Source organism: Tachyglossus aculeatus, chromosome X1 (assembly GCF_015852505.1).
Source record: "Tachyglossus aculeatus isolate mTacAcu1 chromosome X1, mTacAcu1.pri, whole genome shotgun sequence".
In the NCBI taxonomy this organism is placed as follows: domain Eukaryota; kingdom Metazoa; phylum Chordata; class Mammalia; order Monotremata; family Tachyglossidae; genus Tachyglossus; species Tachyglossus aculeatus.
In genome coordinates this window covers 34,203,509-34,230,624 of record NC_052101.1, presented here as the reverse complement: position 1 = coordinate 34,230,624, position 27,116 = coordinate 34,203,509, and the positions used below count along the sequence as shown (strand labels likewise).

Genomic DNA, 27,116 nt, shown 5'->3' with positions numbered 1-27,116 from the left:
AGTTAATTAGGTTGGTTGCAGTCCTTGTCCCACATGGGGCTCACAGTCTATGTAGGAGGGAGAATGGGTATCCCTATTTACAGATGAGGGAACTGACACACAGAGAAGTTAAGTACTTGCCCAAGATCACACAGCAGCAAGGCCTAGTGGGGAGAGCTTAGGCCATGCTGCTATGTGATCTTGGGCAGGTCACTTAACTTCTCTGTGCCTTAGTTCCCTCATCTGTAAAATGGGGATTCAATACCTGTTCTCCCTACTACTTAGACTGTGAGCCCCATGTAGGATCTGATTATCTTGTATCTACCCCAGTGCTTAGTACAGTGCTTGGCACATAGTATTTAACAAAAACTACTATTATGATTATCTTCTGTATGCCTCAGTTACCGCATCTGTAAAACGGGAATTAAATCCTCCTCCCTCCCATTTAGATTGTGAGCCCCATGCGGGACAGAGACTGTGTCCAACCTGAGTCTCTTGTGTCAATCAGTCTATCAATGATCAATGGCATTTATTGAGCACTTACTAGGTGCAGAGAACTGTACTAAGAATTTGGGAGACTACAATATAATAGAGTTAGCAGACACTGTCCCTGCCTAGAACAAACTGATAAATTCCAGTGCTTAGTACAGGGCCTGGAAAATAGTAAGCAGTAAGTATCAATAAGCAATAAATGATGGCTTGTCCTATGAACAAAGCAATATTATTCCTGAATCTTAGTGAGGCATTTTACATGTGCTTTCTTTCTTTACAGATCATTGAATTTTGCTTCCCATGCTTTTTCACGGTCATCTGCCTAAGAAGTTGGTATTTAATAGTGATAGAAAATGCACAAGAACATAAACTGCATCTGGAGCTCCTGATTCTAATTTACCCACCAGTCATCATCATCATCATCAATCGTATTTATCGAGCGCTTACTATGTACAGAGCACTGTACTTTTCATTCAGTTCATTCATTCAGTTCTTTTCATTCTTCTTTACTTTTAAAATACCTTCTCTTCAAAGAAGTGATGTCTTTTGTTTTCTCTTCCTCTGTTCCACTCTTGGCCATACTTTTCTTTCCCCTTACTATCATTTTCCCCCACTTCCTTCCAATGGCTATTACGTGCTCCTGACCACCTTCAGAATACTGTTTTTTAAGCGGCTGAGCCCACTCTTGGCCCAAGCCCAAAGCTGAGACACCCAGATTTAACATATAGGATGACATGACGGAGGAGAAACGTGGCAGAAGGCCAGTGCATTTGGAACCGGAGACTCACCTAAGTGGAAGAGAATCCATTCCTTCCCTTCAAACGCGTGAAACAGCTTCTCCCACTGGGCTTGCCAGAAGTAGCCCGAGGCACCCCAGAACCTCTGCAGGTGCCTACAGGGAGAAGATTCCCAGGTGAGGTGAAGGAGCAGGGACCACCTTCTTCGTCGTCGCCCCCCCGGCTCCCCCGAAACCAGGTTAAGCCGAGCAGCCTTACCAAGTGACAGAGTTCCAGAAGGCCACGAATGTGAGCAGGCCGGAGCCCAGGATGACGCCCGTCCCCCTCATGGTACCCCAGATCTGCCCCTCCTGGAGATGGCACAAGAGAAAGCGAGGCAGGTAAGGGAGCCGCTCCTTGAGGATCTTTCCTTTAGGCCACCCCTTTCACGAGGACTGGGAAACATTGTGGAGAAGGAGCCTGTGGGCCAGATCCCACAGAGCACTGTACTGTGCGCTTGGGAGAGTACAATTTAACAAAATTGTGTAAACATTCCCTGCCCACAAGGAGCTTACAGTCTAGAAGGATTTGGGCCAGATCAACTAGCTTTGAGGAGAAGGAAGAATAGTAGTAGGGGTGGTTAATAAGGAGCATTCGCTAAGTGTAATATCCTGTTCTGAGCAAGTAGGAAAGTACAACAGAAGCATAAAACATGTTCCCTGTCCAAATGGAACTTCAACTCTCATGGGGGAGACAGAGACACATTTACAAATACCCTCGAGCCAGTATGGTTTGATACCGCACCCCAGCTTACAACCTGTACTGTTTGACCCCTCAACAATCCAACTGATCATTACAAGGTGTGCTGATTATGTACTCTTCACTACCAGCGGGCCGTTTTAACTTCTCTGCGCCTCGGTTACCTCCTCAGTACAATGGGGATTAAATTGATGAAATTTTGCATCAATTTTAAAGCGAATGACATTTACAAAAGCGATTATAGAAAACCCCTCTAGGGAGAGCCTTTCAAAGAGGTAATGTGGTATTCAGAAGGACAGCGCTGCTGCTTTAATGTTAATCCGCTTTGGGAACGAATCAGGAAGACTTGTTGGAGAAGGTGGGCTTTGAAGATGGGGAGAGGGGTTGAGATCTGGTGCCGTGGGGAGAGAGGAGGCAGAGAGGGAGCAATGTGCCATGACCATGGGAACCTCCACTGCCCACAGAGGTGCTCTGAAATGCCTTGAGGGGCTCAGCTCAGGAAGAGCTGGAGGGAGAAAGATGAGTAGAGGGTGGGGAATCAGACGAAGCCCGGAACATAGGCAAAATGGCAGCTGAGTGCTGGTGGCTGGGTGGTGTTTGATAGCTGATAGCCTTGAGGCACAAATCAACATCTGGCAGAGGCCGGCTCTGAGATGAGGGAGATGTTCTGAGTTATAGAAAGCGCCGACTGCCTAGCATTCATCATGTATTATGACAGCTAATGAGAATGTGGGGCATCGAATAAGCACTTTGCTCACTGGGGAAACTTGCAGGCTCTTCCTGGGGGTCCTGGAATCATCTACACTGGGTCCCTCTTTCTTCTAGCCCAAGCTTCCCCGAGTTAACAAGCTCCCTGAATTGAGTACAATTCAACCGAGTTATCAGACACGCTCCCTGCCAAGGAGCTTATGGTCCAGAGGGAGGAACCTTCTCTTCCCTCCCAATTGAAGATTAGCTTGAGCGAGCAGTTGAAGGTCATGACTAGATATTCCAGGGGGGAAAGGTACAGATATCGAGATTACAGGGTTGTAATTTTAGATTGCTTATGAGCAGTACTGCCGAGATCACAGCGACTGATCAAAAAAGCACCGGGGCCAGTTGAGGGGAATTTGCCCTCTGGAAGCCGCTCCCAATCCATCAGAGATCATCACGAGCCAGAATGAGCAAACCAAAGCTGTGCCTTTGCTTTTGTGTTCAGCTGGGGTCACGGGCACACTTAATCGTCCCTGTCCATTGCAGAGTTTCTAGAGCAGGGTTTTGCTGGGGCCACATTAGTAACGTGTTTAGAGAAGCAGCTAACGGAAAGAGCGTGGGCCCCGGAGTCGGAGGCCCTGGATTCTGTGTGACGTTGAGCACGTCATTTCACTTCTCTCTGCCTCGGTTACCTCATCTGCAAAACGGGGATCAAATCCTACTCCTTTGGACGTAGACCGTGTGCGCCACGTGGGACAGGGACTGTGTCCAAACTGATTTTAACAGTGCTTGGCACATAGTAAGTACTTAACAAGTACAATAATTACCATTATTAGGGCTGCCTTCTTTAAAAATTAGGCTCCCTCACACTGGCCCCTACTTCTCAGCAGTCATCATCATCATCATCAATCGTATTTATTGAGCACTTACGATGTGCAGAGCACTGTACTAAGCGCTTGGGAAGTACAAATTGGCAACATACAGAGACAGTCCCTACCCAACATTGGGCTCACAGTCTAAAAGGGGGAGACGGAGAACAAAACCAAACATACTAACAAAATAAAATAAATAGAATAGATATGTACAAGTAAAATACAGTAATAAATATGTACAAACATATATACATATATACAGGTGCTGTGGGGAAGGGAAGGAGGTAAGATGGGGGGGATGGAGAGGGGGACGAGGGGGAGAGGAAGGAGGGGGCTCAGTCTGGGAAGGCCTCCTGGAGGAGGTGAGCTCTTAGCAGGGCCTTGAAGGGAGGAAGAGAGCTAGCTAAAAATATGGAACGTTTCACAAATTTGCGTGTCATCCTTGCGCAGGGTCAAAGTGGTGAAGGGCAGCAGGGGTCTGATTTCCAAGAGAGCCTTGATTCCGTGTCAATGGCCATACGTCAGTAGTAGGAGTTATAGTATTTGTTATGCACCTACTGTATGCAAAGCACTGTACTATATGCTGGGAAAAAAAATACACAGATGAGAGGTAGATATATGGTTCCTGGCCCTGCAGTGGCTCATCATTTAAGAAATCCTCTAGTCTTCAGAATCAGTTGATTCAACTATTTCGGACAAGTGACTCGTATGTCCCAAACCTGAGCCGCCTCGAGATTTTACAACTAAATACTTACCCATCTTCACCACTTGTGTTCCCAGAGCTTAGTACGGTGCCCTGCACACAGTGACCACTTAATAGTATTACTACGGCTGCACATATCCAACTGTGCATTCAGTGATTTACTTTGCTATGCCACCCTGACATCTATTCAGTTCTTAATTCTACCTGCTGTTTTCCTTTCTACTGCTCCCACTATTTGCCAATATGTTCACGTCTGGCTCCCTCGTTAGATTGTAAATGTTTTGTGGGCAGGGACCCTGTTTTTTGGCTCGTGACGTACTTTCCCCAAGAGCTCAGTATGGTGTCCAGCACTCAGTCAACACCATGACGACTATCAGCTAACAGAGTTGTCCTTTCTGAATAGACATTCAGAATATGATGATTTGCTCTCCACACAGACATCCTACGTCATTTTAACTAGTTACGTAGCCCAGTTATTTTTAAAAAGGCCAGTGAGGAAGCTGCCCAAACTTGGGACAGCATATTGGTTTGGGATTTTATAGTGATTTGTGTTTAAACTTACAATTCCCTGCCTTTGGTTGTTTCTCCTATATTTTAAGCACTCTGAGAATCATTACCCCTCTGATCATACATGAAGTGATGATGATTTTTGATAATAATGGCTTTGTTAAATGCTTTCTGTGTGCCAAGCACTGTACTAAGTACGGGGTGGATGCAGGATAATCAGGTTGGACACAGTCCCTGTCATTCATTCAACCATATTTATTGAGCACTTACTGTGTGCAGAGCACTGTACTAAGCGCTTGGAAAGTACAATTCGGCAACAGGTGGAGACAATCCCTACCCAACAATGGGCTCACAGTCTCCCACATGGGGCTCAGTCTAAGAGAGAGAGAACAGGTAAAATCCCCATTTTCCAAAGGAAGAAACTGAAGCCCAGAGAAGTGAAGTGAATCGCCCAAGGTCACACAGCAGGCAAATGGCCAAGCCAGGATTAGAATCCAGGTCCTCTGACTCCCACTTCTGCTCTCAACATGGCATACTGGAAGGTCACGGGTTCTAATCCCAGCTCCTCCACTTGTCTGCCGTGTGACCCTGGGCAAGTCACTTCACTTCTCTGTGCCTTGGTTACCTCGTCTATAAAAGGGCGATCAAGACTGTGAGCCCCACTTGGGACAAGGGACTGTGTCCAACCCGATTTGCCTGTATCCACCCCAGCGCTTAGTACAGTGCCTGCCACATAGTGCTTAACAAATACCATCATCACTGCTATTATTATATTATTTCCTTAGGCCATGCTGGTGACACACCTGCTTCTCCTGTAACATGGCCTTTGTGGTCATTCAAAGCCCCATGTAAAGGAAAACTCTTGCCAGGGGACTCATCCATTCCAATGACCAATGTATAAATCTTTTCTTCCAACACCGTGATAGACTGCATCCAAACTGGCTCAGTGGTGGAAGAAGTTTCTCTGTTACCTAGAAACATCCAAACCAAAATGTGTGGTGAAAGCATGCACTGTGGGAGAACTGAGTGCAGAGTGGTCTAGTGGAAAGAGAACAGGCCTGGGGGTCGGAGGATCCTGCCACTTGTCGGCTGTGTGACCTCGGCAAGTCACTTCACTTCTCCGGGCCTCCGTTCCCTCATCTGTACAATGGGGATTCAAAACCCGTTTTCCTTCTTACTTAGAGTGTGAGCCCTGTGTGGGGTAGGGTCTATGTCAACCTAATTATCTTTTACCTACCATAGTGCTTGGCATATAGTAAGTGTTGAACAAATACCACAGTTATCATCATCATCATCATTATTATTACTGCCAAGAGTCCAAAAGTCCAGGTGAAGGGGAAATGTGAAGGTGGGGTAAAGAACTCTGATTAGGCAGGATTACTTCACAGCTTTCTGATGGTTTTTTGAAAACACGTCTCTGGCCCTAGCAGTTAGGAGTGGAGTCATCTTATTCAATGCCAGGTAATGTAGAGGTCAGGGTCTTGTTCCCATTCACAGTCTGCATATCTATTGGGACTCTGGGATATGAGAGATAGGGTAGAGGGAGAAGGTAGGGGAATCCAATAATGACTCTCCCTTTTGACAATCACCCAGATGTATCCTGGAAAACTCATGAGTAGTTGGGGAGATCAAGATGGCAGAAGCAAAGTGTGTTTAGCTGTAAACCCACTTACACGCCTACCTTTCCTGGATCATCTAAGTAAAGGATGTTGCTTTTTCAGAGCAAGTATCCACATGGCAGTGCTCGCCAATCTCAAAACAACTCCATTATTTTAAGAGAGACAGTGGCTGAGTACTGAAAAAGACTGCTCTCCTCTTTCTCTAAAGCAAACTCCCTCCAGTATGGGCTAAACCCCCTCAATAGAAAAAGGCCTACATGATCCAAATCCCTTCACAGCCTTACCAACTCATCAGGAGTGGCCTCTTACCTGCTTCTGCCTCTCATCTGGCAGGGAGTCCCTTGCTGCTTCTTTCATCTGGAAAAGGAGAGAGGTATGAATTAATTACCCCCGCCATCTGTCTCCCCCCAAAATTCCCAAGTGGGAGATAGGGGAAAGGCAGAAGATTTTCTGAAAGGAGCTCACTGCTCGAGGGGCTTTGTTCCGAAGCAGGAAAGTAAGAAGTACAAGAATACACGCTGGATCTCCTGTTCTGGTTGCCATTGTTTCAAAGTAGATGGCATTTGGGTTTTTCTTTTCTCACAACAACTTGGCTGCAGGGGTCAGAATGCCAAAGGGTGGACTTGTCCCCCGTGGGGGTACCCGAGGGCCCCTTCGGAGGCCACGGGGCCAGGGTGCAATGTGCCGGGTGGCTAGGGCTGGGGGTTGAGTGCCACGGCCACTCCACGCTGGGGGCAGGGGAAAGCTGACTGGTGCTTCTGCTGCTCCAGCTCTTTGGCCCAGTGGGACGTGGACTTCGGCCCCGTCAAGGTACCGGTGGTGTTCCCGTCCTCCACCATGCCGGGCTGCAGAACGAGCTGGAGTCTCTCCACCGCTGCAGTTTGGAACTATTTCCTTTCCCACTTTTCCTATTCTCCCCCTCCCTCCATCAGCTCACATGGGCCGATGGGAAACCCAAGACACGAGGATGTTTTATATCAATCAGTGGTATTTACGGAGCATTTACTATGTGCAGAGCACTGTTCTAAGCAGTTGGGAGGGTACAACAGAATTAACAGAAACATTCCCTGCCCACAGTGAAATTACAGCCTAGAGTCTACAGTTTCTTCCTTTGAAATACAGGTGATACCCTGTAAGTGCACTGAATCCCACTCAGCGACACTCAGCAACACTTCTTGATCCCTTGTTCTTCCTAAACGGTTCTTAATCTCCCGTTAAATGTAGACTGATGGGCAATATTTATTGAGCACCTTTTGGGTGCAGAACACTGCACTAAACACTGAGGAGAGGACTGCTGAATGAGCTACACTTCCTGCCCTGGAGGATGATACATTCTAAAAGCAGAAATTATCACTCTGGACCCACTCTTCCTAAGTATCATTAAAGAAAAGAAAAACCCACCCTCTTCTTCTTTAGATCTTTACAAAATTCTCTTGTCAGCTGTGTGACTTTGGGCAAGTCACTTAACTTCTCTGTGCCTCAGTTACCTCATCTGTAAAATGGGGATTAAGACTGAGCCTCACGTGGGGCAACCTGATTACCCTGTATCTCCCCCAGCGCTTAGAACAGTGCTTGGCACATAGTAAGCACTTAACAAATACTGTCATTATTATTTTTAGCAGCCAGTCTGTTTTGAGCATCCACCAAATAGGTCAAGTTCTTGGGGAACACAGAAAGAAGACGACGACATGACTGTTACCCTCAAGGTGCTGACAACCTAATAAGGAAGGCAGAGAACACAAATGGGCAAATATCTTTGGAGAGATTATTTTAACCTTATGGAGAGAAGGCCGAGGAGGTGACCTCTACCTACGCCATAGTTGGGGATTGGTAACCACCCACTGAAAACAGTTCTCAATTTTCCGTTCAAAACTGAAAATTGAAAAATAAGAAATAGGATATTGCAGGCAGCGGCTCGCAGGTTAGATAGGAGGGAAGAATTTGGTTGGGAAACAGTGAAAAGGGTGATGAGGGAAGTAGTGGAATTTGCTCCCCTGTTGAGACTGCAGAACAGGGCAGACATTTGACTGGCTAGAAGGCAGGATCAAGGGCTCCGCAAGTCTTGCGGGTTTTTCTAAACAACAACATTTGTTTAGAAAATCAACAACAGTTACCTCTGCATTCTCACTGCATTCGTTTATCAGCACCCTCTCCTTCATCACCAATTCCTACCGCCTCCTACTACTCCCTGTGATACTCACTTAAAAGAGAACAAGCCGATACCTCTAGCAAACACGGTTATCCTCAAAACTCAAATTCCACCAAATTTGAGCAGAGCAGGGATCCAATTTTTTAGTCTCTTTGAGGCCCAGTGCTTAGGGCCGATGCTTTCTTTTAAGTCGCGCACGATGATCATTTTAAAGGCTAAATCAGAAGACTTTTGAAAAGGTAGCCCATAAGAAATTCTGTTCATTTACTGCTACAACTCCTTAGCGGCTTCTTGAAAACTCCCACTAGAAGAAAGAAAATATCTGTTGGTTCATCCATGGTTTTGTTACTAGACAAGGGGTTGGGGAAAGGATTGTCTGAAAAGTACTGAAATGGTTCATGGAAAGGAAATTAGCAACCTCCACACTTGTCTCTTTGTTCCAAGCAGTCTGCATTTTTTTCTTTATTAGAAAGAGGCATTTGTAGGAGACTAATTCAACTCAGTTTAAAGTTTGCTGTTGCTAGTGCATATATGCAAAGAGGGACTTCTACTTCCTACAGTAGCAAAAAACAAGCTATGAATCATTGATTGTCCAAGAATCAATGGTGTTGAGTTCCATACCCAGAGTTAATATCCTACCTGATGCCTGGGGTGAAGGAACCGAGTGTCAAAAGAAAAGCTTCCAGTTAGGAAATGCTTCAAGGTCCTAAACTGTCTGCAAGCAAAGCAAATGGTCAAAAATCCTGACGGCATAATATTTTGTGGTTAACGTTCAACATGGATTCATCTGTCGAAGTCTCTCAAACCAGGAATTGCTTTGAATTCCTCTTCATTTTGGGGTTTTTTTTTCTGCTCGGAAAAGCTCTCCGTGTCCAAAAGGATTTCAAGAGAATTCAGAATCCTGTTCCTAACTTTTTCTATGGGAGTCTCACCATCAAATAACGTTTGCTAATGTCCTGCTGTATAAAGGCCTGGCCAAAAGGAGGCAAACTGATACTATCCCAGCTCTCAAGGAATTTATGACCTGGTGGGTTTCTGCTGTTGGAGAGTCTGACACTCTCTAAGTTCATGAGAGAGTACAGGGTGGTTGGCCCTCTTCCCTTGAGTCATGCGGCGTCAGACATGACCCCTTTCCTACCAAACTGTTGAAAAAAAATACAGTCCTCGGGGGGTACTGAGTCCTTTCTCAAAATGTTCTTAAGGTGTCCGAAAAAGACATCTGGGATAGGAACACAAGAACCCCCTGTCTGCTTTTCCCTTTCTCCCCCTCCACGGGAATTGCACCACCTACTTTTTCAGTAACATGCTGTTCTCTTCCAGGCCAGAATCCTCTGCTTTTCTGCCAGCCAAGGCTTCAGGGAATTTAGCCCCAGACTCGCTATTCATCAGTCGTATTTATTGAGCGCTTACTGTGTGCAGAGCACTGTACTAAGCGCTTGGGAAGTACAAGTTGGCAACATATAGAGACAGTCCCTACCCAACAGTGGGCTATTCTACTGTTTACGGAGATGGCTGAGTGGTCGGGGGGACAGAAGATCAATTTGGGATTCTGGCATTTGACTTTAGACATGCAGAGCTGAATCCGGGGCAAAACCTTCCGCTAAAGGAAAGCAGTCGTTCATCTGCTGTTCGGGAAAGGGTCTCTTGGCCACTGAATGGCCTGCAGTTATCAGGTCACATCTGTCCTCGTCACCAGATGAAATATTGTTTCATTATCTTAACCCTCCCCTGTCAACACGCCCATGTGCCCTCTACTGAGATGCTTATCTGTGCAGCTGCCTCCCCTGAGCACAAAACCTTGGCAGCCTCCCGAGTATTTTATATCAAAAGAAATTCCTCTCTGGGCCTCCCTCCCACTCTGTAGATGTTGTGGGCCTCAGTCCCACACTAGCGAGCTGCAGTTGGGCTGGGCATGAGGGAAGCCCCAGGCTGGGGATCAGGCCCGACAACGGAAAGGTGATGGCCACGGAGCTCTGGGGGAGAGTCTCTGTCGAGATTCCTTCACACCGACTGCCGGTCGACCACGTTGCTTCCGACAAAAATCTCGTCCTGCGTTACAACTTGGGGATTAAGACTGTGAGCAGGGATCATGTCTGCTAATTCTGTTGTACTCTCCCAAGCACTCAGTACAGTGCTCTGCACGTAGTAAGCGCTCAATAAATACCACTGATTGATGTAATGCGTCCTTACTGTGTGCACGGCCCTGTATTCAGCACTTGGGACAGTACAGTAAAGCAGACACATTCCCTGCCCGTAACGAGTTTACCGCCTAGGGTTGGGTGCAGACAATATAAATTATGAATAAGTACATAAGTGCTGTAGGGGTGGTGGTGGGGAGTGGGATGGATAAAGGGAGCAAATCAGGGCAATGCAGAAGGGAGTGAGAGAAAAGGAAATGAAGGCTTCAACGGGAAAGGCTTCTAGGAGGAGATGTGCCCTCGTTAAGGCTTTGAAGGTGGGGAAAGGAATTGTCTGTAATGGACAACTATCAATCAAGCTCTCAGGCCAAGTTGGGAACCTGCAAAGGGACCCAGTCTCACAGCAAAAAAATATCCTGTTTCCATGAGCCTAAGCCTTTCCACTTGCCAAGCTAAACTGCAACAAAAAGTATTAGTAGCCAAATCACTCTAACTTAAGCAGATATGTATCTGACAGCCGTAAGGTTGTTCGGACACGGTCAGGTACTCTGAAACGGTTTCGGTTTTTCGTTGGAATAGCTCTGGGCAGGCCCTTGAGGGCACTGCACTGTGCTGTTCTAGGTGGGAGGCTTTATATCAGAAACTTCAGTGAGTTTTCTGTAAAATGGGAAGCAGCATGGCTCAGTGGAAAGAGCACGGGCTTGGGAGTCAGAGGTCATGGGTTTGAATCCCGGCTCCGCTGCTTGTCAGCTGTGAGACCTTGGGCAAGCCACTTAACTTCTCTGTAAAATAGGGATTAAGACTGTGAGCCCCGCGTGGGACAACCTGATCACCTTGTATGCCCCCAGCGCTTAGAACAGTGCACATAGTAAGCGCTTAAATACCATTATTATTATTATTATTAAATGGGAATGCAGGAGGAGAAAGTCTAGAGATCCTTGCTTCTAGGCAGATGAATTCCTGTCCCTAACCCTCCAGAACTGATGGAGGTTTATTCTTTTTCGCATTCTCTCTTGGTAATAATAATAATGATGGCATTTGTTAAGCGCTTACTATGTGCAAAGCACTGTTCTAAGTGCTGGGGAGGTTATAGGGTGATCAGGTTGTCCCACGGGGGGCTCACAGTCTTAATCCCCATTTCACAGATGGGGTAACTGAGGCCCAGAGAAGTGAAGTGAATTGCCCAAAGTCACACAGCTGACAGTTGGCGGAGCCGGGATTTGAACCCAGCCAATTGCAATTTCCCTGACAATCAGAAAGTTCTTCCTTATGTCTAATCTCCTTAGACTGTGAACCCAGTGTGGGACAGGGACTGTGTCCCATCTGATTATCTTGTTTCAACCTCAGCTCTTCACATACTGCCTTTGGCTTAATTTAATCATCATTATTATTGCTAATAATACTTGAACTCTCTCTTCTTTGGAAGGCTGGTAATCAAGTGGATCAAGCTCACAACAAGGCGAGAGCAGTGTCTCCCTCCAATCGCGCCAGCTTGGTCGGAAGAATCTCGAAAACCCGGAAGCTTAGTTTCCAGTCCTGCCACTACCATTAAATTGCTGAGATTTTCAAGCATGACACCTAGCTCAGGAGGACACTGTCCACAACTTCAAATGATATATTATAAATTATTTATAATAACGTCTGTCTCCCCCTATAGAATGTCAGCCCCCTGACAGTGGGCAGGGAATGTGTCTGCTAACTCTACTGTACTGTATTCTCCCAAGCACATAGAAAGCATTCCATAAATACCATTGATGGATTGACATTGTGGGCAATCATGAACTCACATTTGGAAAGCCTGTTGAATTTCTCACAGATTCTTCTTTATCAAATGGTAAAAGAGGTTTCAAGACAGTTTCCTAAGGTTGAAAGGGCACCAGCTTGATGGAAGATGAAAAAATTAGGTGCGCGTTTGTAATGTACTTCTGGTATGCCAGAGGAGCAGCATGGCCTAGTGGAAAGAGCACAGGCCTGGGAATCAGAGGACTGGGTTCTAATCCTGCCTCTGACACTAGCTCCCTGTGTGACCTTGGGCAAGTCGCTTAAGGTCTCTGTGCCTGTTTCCTCATCTGTAAAATGGAGATTGAACACCTGTTCTCCCTCCTACTTAGATAGCCCCATTTAAGACAGGGACTGTCTGACCTGATTGATCTACTCCAGTGCTTAATATAGTGCTTGACATAGAGTAAGTGCTTACCAAACGCCACGATTACCTTTATTAATTGGGTCTTTTGGGACAGAGAGCTCATCCCAAAGTGCTTGTGAGACAGAACTAATGGCAACAACATCTGGACTACAGCTCAGAGAAAAAACTCAAGGCTTCTCCAGTGCAGGAACCTTTGTCTTTGTAACCTCATAACCTCTAGCCTAATGAAATGCACAGTGAGGTTACACAGACAGTTCTAATTGTGATAAAATTACTTTTCAGCAAATATGGGCAAGTTCTAAATATCTATTTGCCCGAAAGACTGTCTCTCAGTAGTGAAATTTCCCACCCAAGTCTATGAAAGGCTGAAGAAAAAGAGCAACAGTGCTGAGGATCATATTTTCCATTTCAATTAAAACCTGCACTTGCCAGCAGCCTGACATTTTGTAGCCAACCTAATCTCTTTCAGGCTTTAGGCCTCAGTCATATTGAACGGCGGATACCTAGTCTATATCTTTTTTTTAATGGCATTCATTGTGCACTTACTAAGTGCCAAGCACTATGCTAAATGCTAGGGTAGATCCAAGCTAATCAGATCAGACACAGTCACTGTCCCATATGGGGGGGTCACAGGCTCAATCCCCATTTTATAGATGAGGTGACCGAGGCACAGTGAAATGAAGTGACTTGGCCAAGGTCACCCAGCAGAAGAGTGGCCGAGTCAGAATTAGAACCCAGGCCCTTCTAACTCCCACTGTATGTCATCTTCATCTGTATTTGTTATTCCTCCCCACAAATGTCGTTAGTTCCATTTATAAATGGGGAAACAGGACACAAAGAGAGGAAGTTCCTTAGCCTGATTCCCAAGTAAATTAGTGGCATTAATGCTAGGATTAGAACTCCCCGCCCTTCAATTTCCACTCCTCTGCTGGGCTCACCCCATCAAGCTAACTAATTTATTACAAGTGTCGGACCTGTTCATCCTACCTTAGCCCAGGTATCAACCGGGAAGATTCACCCAATCTGGAAATACTCAAAGCAAAGAAAGAAAGAAAGCAGGAAAATTTGGTCTTGGAAGTCCAATGGATGAGGAACATGGCAAGCTTCTTGTTATCTAAATCTGGTCAGCAAGAAGAGGGAGCAAAGGTGATGACACAATAAATGACTGCGGCCAGCTGAATGAAGACTTATTACAAGTGTTGGACCTGTTCACCCTACCTTAGCCCAGGTATCAACCGGGAAGATTCACCCAATCTGGAAATACTCAAAGCAAAGAAAGAAAGAAAGCAGGAAAATTTGGTCTTGGAAGTCCAATGGATGAGGAACATGGCAAGCTTCTTGCGATCTAAATCCGGTCAGCAAGAAGAGGGATCAAAGGTGATGACACAATAAATGACCGCGGCCAGCTGAATGAAGACTGTAAACAGGAAGGAGGAAAATGAATGTCTGACAAAGGGGTAAGGTGAACAAAAGAAATGAGATTATGGGAACTGTTTGTTCTTAGACTGAAACCTGTTGAAATCCTCCTCCTTTGAACTACATAAAAATACTGCCCACTGTCATCAGGAGCTGATGAACCGTCACCTCAATAATTTCTTGGACATAAAAATAATCATTTCTACTTTTCTTGCCCTGAAATGCTGATGCAAGGCTTTTCAAATGTATCATTTGGCTTGCACTTTTGGCTTGAGAACAGAATTAGTGAGAGGTCTCTAAGTGTAAGTTTAGCCTCTGTTGGGCTGAGTGGATGTCATAATCTCGAATTCGTGTGGGTTTACATCATCATCGTCGGTGGTGTTTGAATGCTTACTGTGTCCCATCCCACAAATTAGGGGAAAAGTGAACCCGATATTTTAGACTGTGAGCCCACTGTTGGGTAGGGACTGTCTCTATACGTTGCCAATTTGTACTTCCCAAGCACTTAGTACAGTGCTGTGCACACAGTAAGCGCTCAATAAATACGATTGATGATGATGATGCAGTCCTCTACCTTCTCTATGGCATTGTATTTTCCCAAGAGCTCTGCATACAGTAAACTCTCAATAAGTACGACTGATTTACAGGTTCTTCTAAAGCAGGCAGGGTGCAGATTTATACTATCCGTTCTAGGCCAAGATACCTGCCCGTTGTTGAGTAGGGACCGTCTCTGTATGTTGCCGACTTGTACTTCCCAGGCGCTTACTACAGTGCTCCGCACACAGTAAGCGCTCAATAAATACGATTGAATGAATGAATTGGGGGCTGCAGCTCTTTCCTTGAAGTACATCAAGGCACTGAAACCAAAAATCAAAGCGCAGCAATATTGGCGTTGCAACTCATTTCATCCTTTCTCAAACTCATCTGCAGTCCCGGCAACGGGAAGGGGAGATAAAGTCAAAGGGAAGGAGACGCTGATTACCGGATAAACTTCCCTCTCCTGTCGGTTTTCCGCTGGCGGATCAGACTGGACTCCCAACATCGCTTGTTGCCCTGTTGTAACTTGGGGCTGATCAAATAGAGCTGTGTGCCGGGTTCGGAACAAGAAAACAGGTCCAAGGCAGGGGGAAGCGGTGCGGCTTAGAAGGGAGAGCACGGGCCTGGATGGCGGAAGGACCTGGGTTCTAAACCCTCCACTCTGCCACTTGTCTGCCATGCGACCTTGGACAAGTCACCTAATTTCTCTGTGTGTGTCTCATCTATAAAATGGGATGAAAACTGTGAGCCCCATGTGGGACATGGACTGTGTCCAACCGGATTAGCTTGCAGCTACCCCGGTACTTACTACAGTGACCGGCACATCATCATCATCAATCGTATTTATTGAGCGCTTACTATGTGCAGAGCACTGGACTAAGCGCTTGGGAAGTACAAATTGGCAACATAGAGAGCCAGTCCCTACCCAACAGTGGGCTCACAGTCTAAAAGGGGGAGACAGAGAACAAAACCAAACATACTAACAAAATAAAATAAATAGGATAGATATGTACAAGTAAGATAGAGTAATAAATATGTACAAACATATATACATATATACAGGTGCTGTGGGGAAGGGAAGGAGGTAAGATGGGGGGGATGGAGAGGGGCACATAGTAAGCGCTTAACAAATACTATTAAAAAAAAAGGCAGCAGTCCATGATACCCGATGTATATATGTTTGTACATATTTATTACTCTATTTATTTTACTTGCACATATCTGTTCTATTTATGTTATTTTGTTAGTGTGTTTGGTTTTGTTCTCTGTCTCCCCCTTTTAGACTGTGAGCCCACTGTTGGGTAGGGACTGCCTCTATGTGTTGCAAGCTTGTACATCCCAAGCGCTTAGTACAGTGCTCTGCACACAGTAAGCGCTCAATAAATACGATTGATGATGATGACCCTAATGAGAAAAGTTGGGGAGGTCCTCAGCCTGAGAAATCTGCCTGTATATTTCTAGTACTCTCCCAAGCGCTTAGTAGGGCGCTCCGCACACAGCAAGTGTCCAATAAATACCGATGGTTGATTAAGGCATCCACAGCCACATCTACAAGCAAAATAATAATAATGGCATAACGCTTATTATGTGCAAAGCACTGTTCTAAGCACTGGGCGGATACAAGGTGATCAGGATGTCCCACGTGGGGCTCACAGTCTTCATCCCCATTTTACAGATGAGGCAACTGAGGCTCAGAGAAGTTAAATGACTTTCCCAGAGTGACACAGTGTGGCTCAGTGGAAAGAGCACGGACTTAGAAGTCGGGTCATGGGTTCTAATCCTGGCTCTGCCACTTGTCAGCTGTGTGACTTTGGGCAAGTCACTTCACTTCTCTGTGCCTTGGTTACCTCATCTGTAAAATGGGGATTAAGACTGTGAGCCCCACGTGGGACAAACTGATCACCTTGTATTCTCCCCCCCCAGCGCTTAGAACAGTGCTTGGCACATAGTAAGCACTTAACAAATGCCCTCATTATTATTATTATTATTCTCTGTGCCTCGGTTACCTCATCTGTAAAATGGGGATTAAGACTGTGAGCCCCACGAAGGACAACCTGATCCCCTTGTAACCTCCCCAGCGCTTAGAACAGTGCTTTGCACATGTATATATGTTTGTACATATTTATTACTCTATTTTACTTGTACATATCTATTCATTTTATTTTGTTAATATGTTTGGTTTTGTTCTCTGTCTCCCCCTTCTAGACTGTGAGCCCACTGTTGGGTAGGGACTGTCTCTATATGTTGCCAACTTGGACTTCCCAAGCGCTTAGTACAGTGCTCTGCACACAGTAAGCTCTCAATAAATACAATTGATTGATTGATTGCACATAGTAAGTGCTTAATAAATGTCATCATTATCATTATTATGGGTTCAAATCCCGGCTCTGCCACTTGTCAGCTGGGTGACTTTGGGAAAGTCATTTAAACTTCTCTGGGCCTCAGTTCCCTAATCTGTCAAAGGGGGATGAAGACTGTGAGCCCCCCCAACCCTGTGGGACCACCTGATCACCTAGTTCAATCAATCAATCATATTTATTGAGCGCTTACGGTGTGCAGAGCACTGTACTAAGCGCTTGGGAAGTACAAGTTGGCAACATATAATAATAATAATAATTACATTTATTAAGCGCTTACTATGTGCAAAGCACTGTTCTAAGCGCTGGGGAGGTTACAAGGTGATCAAGTTGTCACACGGGGGGGCCTCACAGTCTTAATCCCCATTTTACAGATGAGGTAACTGAGGCCCAGAGAAGTGAAGTGACTTGCCCAAAGTCCCACAGCTGACAATTGGTGGAGCCGGCATTCGAACCCATGACTCCAAAGCCCGGGCTCTTTCCACTGAGCCACGCTGCTTCTCTAAACATATAGAGACAGTCCCTACCCAACAGTGGGCTCACAGTCTAAAAGGGGGAGACAGAGAACAAAACCAGACTAACAAAATAAAATAAATAGAATAGATATGTACAAGTAAAATAAATAGATTAATAAATATCAATCAATCGTATTTATTGAGCGCTTACTATGTGCAGAGCACTGTACTAAGAGCTTGGGAAGTCCAAGTTGGCAACATAGAGAGACGGTCCCTGCCCAACGGTGGGCTCACAGTCTAAAAGGGGGAGACAGAGAACAAAACCAAACATACTAACAAAATAAAATGAATAGAATAGATATGTACAAGTAAAATAAATAAAGAGTAATAAATATGCACAGACATATAGACAGGTGATGTGGAGAAGGGAAGGAGGTAAGGTGGGGGGGATGGAGGGGGGAGAGGAAGGAGGGGGCTCAATCTGGGAAGGCCTCCTGGAGGTGGTGAGCTCTCAGTAGGGCCTTGAAGGGAGGAAGAGAGCTTGCTACCTCCCCAGTGCTTGGAATAGTGATTTGCGCATAGTAAGCACTTAATAAATGTCATTATTATTTTATTTATTTATTTATTCATCTTACTTGTACCTATCTATTCTAGTTATTTTATTTTGTTAGTATGTTTGGTTTTGTTCTCCGTCTCCCCCTTCTAGACTGTGAGCCTGCTGTTGGGTAGGGACTGTCTCTAGATGTTGCCGACTTGTACTTCCCAAGCGCTTAGTCCAGTGCTCTGCACACAGTAAGCATTCAATAAATCATCATCATCAATCGTATTTATACGCTTGATTGATTGTGAGCCCGCTGTTGGGTAGGGACTGTCTCTCTATGTTGCCAACTTGTACTTCCCAAGCGCTTAGGCCAGTGCTCTGCACACAGTGAGCGCTCAATAAATACAATTGATTGATTGATTGATTGATTGTAAGCCCACTGTTGGGTAGGGACTGTCTCTAGATGTAGATCTAGAATAGATCTATTCTATTTTATTTTGTTAGTATGTTTGGTTTTGTTCACTGTCTCCCCCTTTTAGACTGTGAGCCCACTGTTGGGTAGGGACTGTCTCTAGATGTTGCCAATTTGTACTTCCCAAGCGCTTAGTACAGTGCTCTGCACATAGTAAGCGCTCAATAAATACGATTGATGATGATGATGTTGCCAACGTGTACTTCCCAAGCGCTTAGTCCAGTGCTCTGCACACAGTAAGCGCTCAATAAATATGATTGATTGTGAGCCCACTGTTGGGTAGGGACTGTCTCTCTATGTTGCCAACTTGCACTTCCCAAGCTCTTAGTCCAGTGCTCTGCACAAAGTAAGCGCTCAATAAATACGATTGATTGATTGATTGACTGTGAGCCCACTGTTGGGTAGGGCCTGTCTCTCTATGTTGCCAACTTGGACTTCCCAAGCGCTTAGTCCAGTGCTCTGCACACAGTAAGCGCTCAATAAATACGACTGATTGATTATTATACACAGTAAGCTTTCAATAAATACGACTGATTGATTATTATGATTATTATTAGTAAGTGCAGAGCCCTGTAGTAAGCGCTGGGGAGCGCCTGAGGGCCGAGCGCGTGCCCTCGGAAGGGGGCCGCCCGCCTGACTGCGCATGCGCGCCCCCTCCCGCGGCCCGCTTACCTCGCGGGCTCCCGCTGGGGCTCCTGTCGCGCGCCCCTCGCTCCGCGCGCCCTCTTATCCTTTTCCGGGCGCGCGCGCGCGCTCGTGCGGCGGGGGGAGGGGTGGAGGAGGGGGCGGCAGGCTGCAGCTGATTGGCTCCCGGCAGGCACGTGACGTGAAGCGGCCTCGGGGGCGGGGCCCGGCGCCGCCCTCAGCCCGAGCTCCTGTCAGCCGCCGCAGAACAATAAATAATAATAAATAATAATTAATAATAATAATGGCGTTTATTAAGCGCTTACTATGTGCAAAGCCCTGTTCTAAGCGCTGGGGAGGTTGCTAGGTGATCAGGTTTCCCCACAGGGAGCTCACAATCAATCCCCATTTGACAGATGAGGGAATTGAGGCCCAGAGGAACAAAAAAAATGGCATTTATTAAGCACTTACTAGGTGCAAAGCCCTGTTCTAAGCGCTGGGGAGGTTGCTAGGTGATCAGGTTTCCCCACAGGGAGCTCACAATCAATCCCCATTTGACAGATGAGGGAATTGAGGCCCAGAGGAACAAAAAAAAATGGCATTTATTAAGCGCTTACTATGTGCAAAGCCCTGTTCTGAGCGCTGGGGAGGTTACAAGGTGATCAGGTTGTCCCACGGGGGCTCACAGCCTTCATCCCCATTTGACAGATGAAGAAACTGAGGCCAAGAGGGGAAAAAAAAGGCATTTATTAAGCTCTTACTAGGTGCAAAGCCCTGTTCTAAGCGCTGGGGAGGTTGCTAGGTGATCAGGTTTCCCCACAGGGAGCTCACAATCAATCCCCATTTGACAGATGAGGGAATTGAGGCCCAGAGGAACAAAAAAAATGGCATTTGTTAAGCGCTTACTATGTGCAAAGCCCTGTTCTAAGCACTGGGGAGGTTGCAAGGTGATCAGGTTGCCCCACGGGGGGCTCACAGCCTCCATCCCCATTTGACAGATGAGGGAACTGAGGCCCAGAGGGGAAAAAAAATGGCATTTATTAAGTGCTTACTATGTGCAAAGCCCTGTTCTAAGCGCTGGGGAGGTGGCAAGGTGATCAGGTTGTCCCACAGGGAGCTCACAATCAATCCCCATTTTATATATGAGGGAACTGAGGCCCAGAGGAAAAAAAATGGCGTTTATTAAGCGCTTACTATGTGCAAAGCCCTGTTCTCAGCGCTGGGGAGGTTACAAGGTGATCAGGTTGTCCCACGGGGGGCTCACAGCCTCCATCCCCATTTGACAGATGAGGGAACTGAGGCCCAGAGGGGGAAAAATGGCATTTATTAAGTGCTTACTATGTGCAAAGCCCTGTTCTAAGCGCTGGGGAGGTTGCAAGGTGATCAGGTTTCCCCACAGGGAGCTCACAATCAATCCCCATTTGACAGATGAGGGAATTGAGGCCCAGAGGAACAAAAAAAATGGCGTTTATTAAGTGCTTACTATGTGCAAAGCCCTGTTCTAAGCGCTGGGGAGGTTGCAAGGTGATCAGGTTGTCCCACGGGGGCTCACAGCCTTCATCCCCATTTGACAGATGAAGAAACTGAGGCCCAGAGGGGAAAAAATGGCATTTATTAAGCTCTTACTAGGTGCAAAGCCCTGTACTAAGCGCTGGGGAGGTTGCAAGGTGATCAGGTTTCCCCACAGGGAGCTCACAATCAATCCCCATTTTATATATGAGGGAACTGAGGCCCAGAGGAAAAAAAATGGCGTTTATTAAGCGCTTACTATGTGCAAAGCCCTGTTCTCAGCGCTGGGGAGGTTACAAGGTGATCAGGTTGTCCTACGGGGGCTCACAGCCTTCATCCCCATTTGACAGATGAAGAAACTGAGGCCCAGAGGGGAAAAAAATGGCATTTATTAATCTCTTACTAGGTGCAAAGCCCTGTTCTAAGCGCTGGGGAGGTTGCAAGGTGATCAGGTTTCCCCACAGGGAGCTCACAATCAATCCCCATTTTATATATGAGGGAACTGAGGCCCAGAGGAAAATAAATGGCGTTTGTTAAGCGCTTACTATGTGCAAAGCCCTGTTCTAAGCGCTGGGGAGGTTACAAGGTGATCAGGTTGTCCCACGGGGGTGCTCACAGTCTTCATCCCCATTTGACAGATGAGGGAACTGAGGCCCAGAGGAAAATAAATGGCATTTATTAAGCGCTTACTATGTGCGAAGCACTGTTCTAAGCGCTGGGGCGATTACAAGGTGATCAGGTTGTTCCACGGGGGGCTCACAGCCTTCATCTCCATTTTACAGATGCGGGAACTGAGACCCAGAGGAAAAAAATAATAATGACATTTATTAAGGGCTTACTATGTGCAAAGCCCTGTCCTAAGCGCTGGGGAGGTTACAAGGTGATCAGGTTGTCCCACGGGGGTGCTCACGGTCTTCATCCCCATTTGACAGATGAGAGAACTGAGGTGCAGAGAAGTGAAGTGACTCGCCCAAAGTCACCCAGCTGACAATTGGCAGAGCCGGGATTTGAACCTACAACCTCTGACTCCAAAGCCCGGGCTCTTTCCACTGAGCCACTCTGCTCAGCACGCAGTAAGTGCTCAATAAATACGAATGAATGAATGAATGAATGAATGAATGAATGAATGAATGAATGAATGAGTGAAGAGGAGGGGAGGGTGCGGGCTGGGCTGTAGAAGGAGAGAAGGGAGGTGAGGTAGGAGGGGGCGAGGGGATGGACAGGCTTGAAGCCGAAGGTAATCAGGTTGTCCCACGTGGGGCTCACAGTCTTAATCCCCATTTTACAGATGAGGTCACTGAGGCCCAGAGAAGTGAAGTGACTTGCCCAAAGTCACACAGCTGACAAGTGGCGGAGCCGGGATTTGAACCCATGACCTCTGACTCCAAAGCCCGGGTTCTTTCCATTGAGCCACAATGCTTCTTTATGCTGCCCCTCCCCCCGCCAACCCCCGACCCCTGACCCATGACCCTACTGAGAGCTCACCTTCTCAATCAATCAATCAATCAATCAATCGTATTTATTGAGCGCTTACTGTGTGCAGAGCACTGTACTAAGCGCTTGGGAAGTACAAGTTGACAACATATAGAGACAGTCCCTACCCAACAGCGGGCTCACAGTCTAAAAGGGGGAGACGGAGAACAAAACCAAACATACTAACAAAATAAAATCAATAGAATAGATAGGTACAAGTAAAATAAATAGAGTAATAAATACATACAGACATATATACGTATACACAGGTGCTGTGGGGAAGGGAAGGAGGTACTCCTCCAGGAGGCCTTCCCAGACTGAGCCCCCTACTTCCTCTCCCCCTCCTCCCCCTCCCCATCCCCCCCACCCTACCTCCTTCCCCTCCCCACAGCACCTGTATATATGTTTGTACATATTTATTACTCTATTTATTTACTTATTTTATTAGTACAAATTTAGTCTATTTTATTTTGTTAATATGTTTTGTTGCCTGTCTCCCCCTTCTAGACTGTGAGCCCGCTATTGGGTAGGGACCGTCTCTAGATGCTGCCAACTTGTACTTCCCAAGCGTTTAGTACAGTGCTCTGCACACAGTAGGCGCTCAATAAATACGATTGAATAAATGAATGAATGACCCCGCCGGCCAAGATGGCCCTACAGCCGCTCCAGGCTCACAGGCACTGGAGCCTGCCTCAGCCTCGAGGCTTGGTTGTACATAATGATGGTATTTGTTAAGCGCTTCCTATGCGCCAGGCACTGTTCTAAGCGTTGGGGGAGACACAAGGTCATCAGGTTGTCCCACGTGGGGCTCACGGTCTTCATCCCCATTTTACAGATGAGGTCACTGAGGCCCAGGGAAGTGAAGTGACTTTCCCCAGTCACACAACTGATAAGTGGCAGAGCCGGGATTAGAACCCACGACCTCTGACTCCCAAGCCTGGGCTCGTTCCACTAGGCCACGCTGCTTCTGTACATGCCCTAACTCAATCAGAGATATTTACTGAGCACTTAATAATAGTAATAAATGTGATTGATTGAATGAATGAATAATAGTGTGAGCCCCCCCCCAGACTGTGAGCATTTAATAATAATAATAAATGTGATTGAATGAACGAATAATAGTGTGAGCCCCCCCCACCCCCAGACTGTGAGCACGTTGTGGGTAGGGACCATTTCTATATGTTGCTGATTTGTACTTCCCAACCGCTTAGTACAGTGCTCTGCACACAGTAATCACTCAATAAATACGATTGCATGAATGAAATAGTAATAATAATGATGGCATTTGTTAAGGTGCTTACTATGTCCCGGGTACTGTAGTAAGCACTGGGGTGGATACAAGTAAATCAGGTTGGACACAGTCTCAGTCCCCACATGAGCTAACTGAGACCCACAGAAATAATAATAATAATGATGGCATCTGTGAAGCGCTCACTTTGTGCCAAGTGCCGTTCTAAGCGCCCGAGGAGATACAAGGTAATCAGGTTGTCCCACGTGGGGCTCAGTCTTCATCCCCACTTTACAGATGAGGGAACTGAGGCACAGAGAAGTGAAGTGACTTCCCCAAAGTCACGCAGCTGATAAGTGGCGGAGCTGGGATTAGAACCCACGTCCTCTGACTCCCAACTAAAGCCAACTAAAGCTTTCCACTAAAGCTGCGCTGACCCAAAGTCATAGCGCTCAATAAATGCGATTGAATGAATGAATGAATACAGCAGACAAGTGGCAGAGGTGGAATTAGAGCCCATGACCTTCTAACTCCTAGGTCAATTCTCTATCCACTACACCAGTGCTCTGTACACAGTAAGCTCTCAATAAATCCAATAATACTCTATCCGATTAGGCCACATTTTCTTGCGCCCAAACTGCTCTTATGTTAAGTATGAAAAGTCTAGAAAAACAGAATATACTGGCTCTAAAGGTTTGTACATTATTATTTAAAGGTTTGTATATTATTATTTAAAGATCAGCCCAACAGGCTAGAATCAGTGTAAAGGAGCGGATTTCATTCATTCAATCGTATTTATTGAGTGCTTACTGTGCTAAGCGCTTGGGAAGTACAAGTTGGCAACATATAGAGACAGTCCCTACCCAGCAGCGGGCTCACAGTCTAGAAGGGGGAGACAGAGAACAAAACATATTAACAGAATAAAATAAATAGAATAAATATGTACAAATAAAATAGAGTAATAAATACGTACAAACATATATACAGGTGCTGTGGGGAGGGGAAGGAGGTAAGGGGGGGATGAGGAGGGGGAGAGGAAGGAGGGGGCTCAGTCTGGGAAGGCCTCCTGGAGGAGGTGAGCTCTCAACGGATGGAACTGATGGAAGAAAGAAAAGTAAAAAAACTCCAAAAACCCAAACAGAAAAGCCCTTGAAGATTGTCCTTCGAAATGTTATGGCTCTTAACAATGCAAGACAGGGAAAGGTGGCCCTCTTCTGGAAAATCTCCCCTTCTCTCAGGGATCTGTTGATCCAGTGCAGAACTTCCCAACGTTTTAGGGTTAGGGATTTATCCAGAACCTGATCTCTGACTCCAAAGCCCGGGCCCTTTCCACTGAGCCACGCTGCTTCTCTAATGCCTGTTTTGCTGTCTGTCTCCCCCCTTGTAGACTGTGAGCCCGTTGTGGGCAGGGAGGGTCTCTCTTTGTTGCTGAATTGTCCTTCCCAAGCGCTTAGTACAGTGCTCTGCATGCAGTAAGTGCTCAATAAATACGAATGAATGAATGAATGAATGATGCCTGTTACATGTTTTGCTGTCTGTCTCCCCCCTTCTAGACTGTGAGCCCGCTGTGGGCAGGGAGGGTCTCTCTTTGTTGCTGAATTGTCCTTCCCAAGTGCTTAGCACAGTGCTCTGCACACAGTAAGCGCTCAATAAATACGATTAAAGGAAATGAAATGAATAGTTTGGTGGCGTTCGTCCATGCCTGAAACTCAGGGAAGAAGATAATAATAATAATAATGACATTTATTAAGCGCTTACTATGTGCAAAGCACTGTTCTAAGCGCTGGGGAGGTTGCAAGGTGTCGTCCCACGGGGGGCTCACAGTCCCCGTTTTACAGATGAGGTAACTGAGGCCCAGAGAAGTTAAGTGACTTGCCCGCAGTCACACAGCTGACAAGAGGCGGAGCTGGGATTTGAACCCATGACCTCTAACTCCAAAGCCTGTGCTCTTTCCACTGAACCACGCTGCTTCTCTCACAGGCCTCTGCCCCTCTCCGCTCACCTTCTGTAAATTCACGTGCTGCGAGAAAAATCCGCATCTGGCGACCTGCCTTCCTGGATTTACCTGAGCACGCAATAGGGGTGAGTTTATGCCTATGCACTGAAATCAAAATGGGTTGGATAATCCGAGGTTTGTTCCCAAAGCTGTTTAGAAACCCTTGATCAAATGGTTTACATTAAAGCCCTGGTGTAGATTCAATCAATAGATTTATTGACTACCTACTATGTGCAGAGTCCTAACCTAGTCAATCAATCAGTGGTATGTATTGAGTGATTACTCAATTTAGAGCACTGTACTAAACACTTTGGGGCGGGGGGGGGGTACAAAGTAACAGAGTCGATAGACACGTCCCCTGCCCACGATGACCTAAGCGCTTGGGAGACTGCAATGGAGATGAGATAGAATCTTAAACTCCTTAAGGACAGGGAGCATGTTTGCTAATTCTGTTGTTTTGTCTTCTCCCAATCAATCAATCAATCAGTCAATCGTATTTATTGAGCGCTTACTGTGTGCAGAGCACTGTACTAAGCTCTTGGGAAGTACAAGTTGGCAACATATAGAGACGGTCCCTACCCAACAGTGGGCTCACGGTCTAGAAGGGGGAGACAGAGAACAAAACAAAACAAAACATATTAACAAAATAAAATAAATAGAATAGATATGTACAAGTAGAATAAATAAATAAATAGAGTAATAAATTCGTACAAACATATATACATATATACAGGTGCTGTGGGGAAGGGAAGGAGGTAAGGCGGGGGGGGTGGAGAGGGGAAGGAGGGGGAGAGGAAAGAGGGGGCTTAGTCTGGGAAGGCCTCCTGGAGGAGGTGAGCTCTCAGTAGGGCCTTGAAGGGAGGAAGAGAGCTAGCTTGGCGGATTTGGGGAGGGTCACAGTGCTTAATACAGTGCTCTGCATATAATAATAATAATTATGACTGTAACCCGTTGTTGGGTAGGGACCGTCTCTACATGTTGCCAACTTGTACTTCCCAAGCGCTTACTACGGTGCTCTGCACACAGTAAGCGCTCAATAAATACGATTGAATGAATGAATTATGGCATTTGTTAAGACATAATTTGTTCCAGTGTGCTAAGCACTTTTCTGAGCTCACGGTCTCAATCCCCATTTTACAGATGAGGTAACAGGTCCAGAGAAGTGAAGCGGCTTGCCCAAGGTCACAGAGCAGACAAGTGGCGGAGCCGGGATTAGAACCCACGTCCTCTGACCCCCAAGCCCGTGCCCTTTCCAAGCGCTCGGTAAATACCATTGATTGATCGATCGATTGATTGATCTCTGCCCTCAAAGAGTCTACAGTGTAGTGGAGGAGGCTGACGATTTCTAGCAGAAGGAAACGGAGGGGATCGGTTTGGTCCTGTAGGAGGGGAGGGGATAAGCAATGACGAGTCAAATCAGATCAGAATTCTGTTTGTTAATAATAATGGCATTTATTAAACGCTTACTATGTGCAAAGCACTGTTTTAAGTGCTGGGGAGGTTATAAGGTGATCAGGTTGTCCCAAGGGGGGCTCACAGTCTTAATCCCCATTTTACTGATGAGGTAACTGAGGCACTGAGAAGTTAAGTGACTTGCCCAAAGTCACACAGCTGACAATTGGCCTGCTGCTCCTTTCGTGTCTATCGTCATTCTTGTCCTGTCTTTCATTCATTCAGTCAGTCAGTCGTGTTTATTAGGCTCTTACTGTCTGCGGAGCACTTGGGAAAGTACAGT

At 46.3% G+C, this 27,116-nt stretch overlaps 1 protein-coding gene across 2 annotated transcripts in view; it reads right to left on the bottom strand.

The window, feature by feature from the left end:
• Positions 1 to 19,269, bottom strand: part of FAXDC2 (fatty acid hydroxylase domain containing 2) — a 33,463-nt gene extending 14,194 nt beyond the window's left edge. Inside the window, exons 1-4 of one of the 2 annotated variants that reach the window (XM_038772583.1) lie at positions 19,224 to 19,269; positions 6,650 to 6,697; positions 1,467 to 1,558; positions 1,260 to 1,363 (exon numbers count right to left, since the gene is read on the bottom strand). In XM_038772583.1, coding sequence (XP_038628511.1) covers positions 1,260 to 1,363; positions 1,467 to 1,558; positions 6,650 to 6,697 — 244 coding nt within the window. In that variant the 5' untranslated portion in view covers positions 19,224 to 19,269. Of the gene's footprint in view, positions 1 to 1,259; positions 1,364 to 1,466; positions 1,559 to 6,649; positions 6,698 to 16,243; positions 16,265 to 19,223 lie in introns of those variants that run through there. The other variant, XM_038772584.1, reaches the window with a different exon arrangement.
• Positions 19,270 to 27,116: the final 7,847 nt, after the last annotated feature.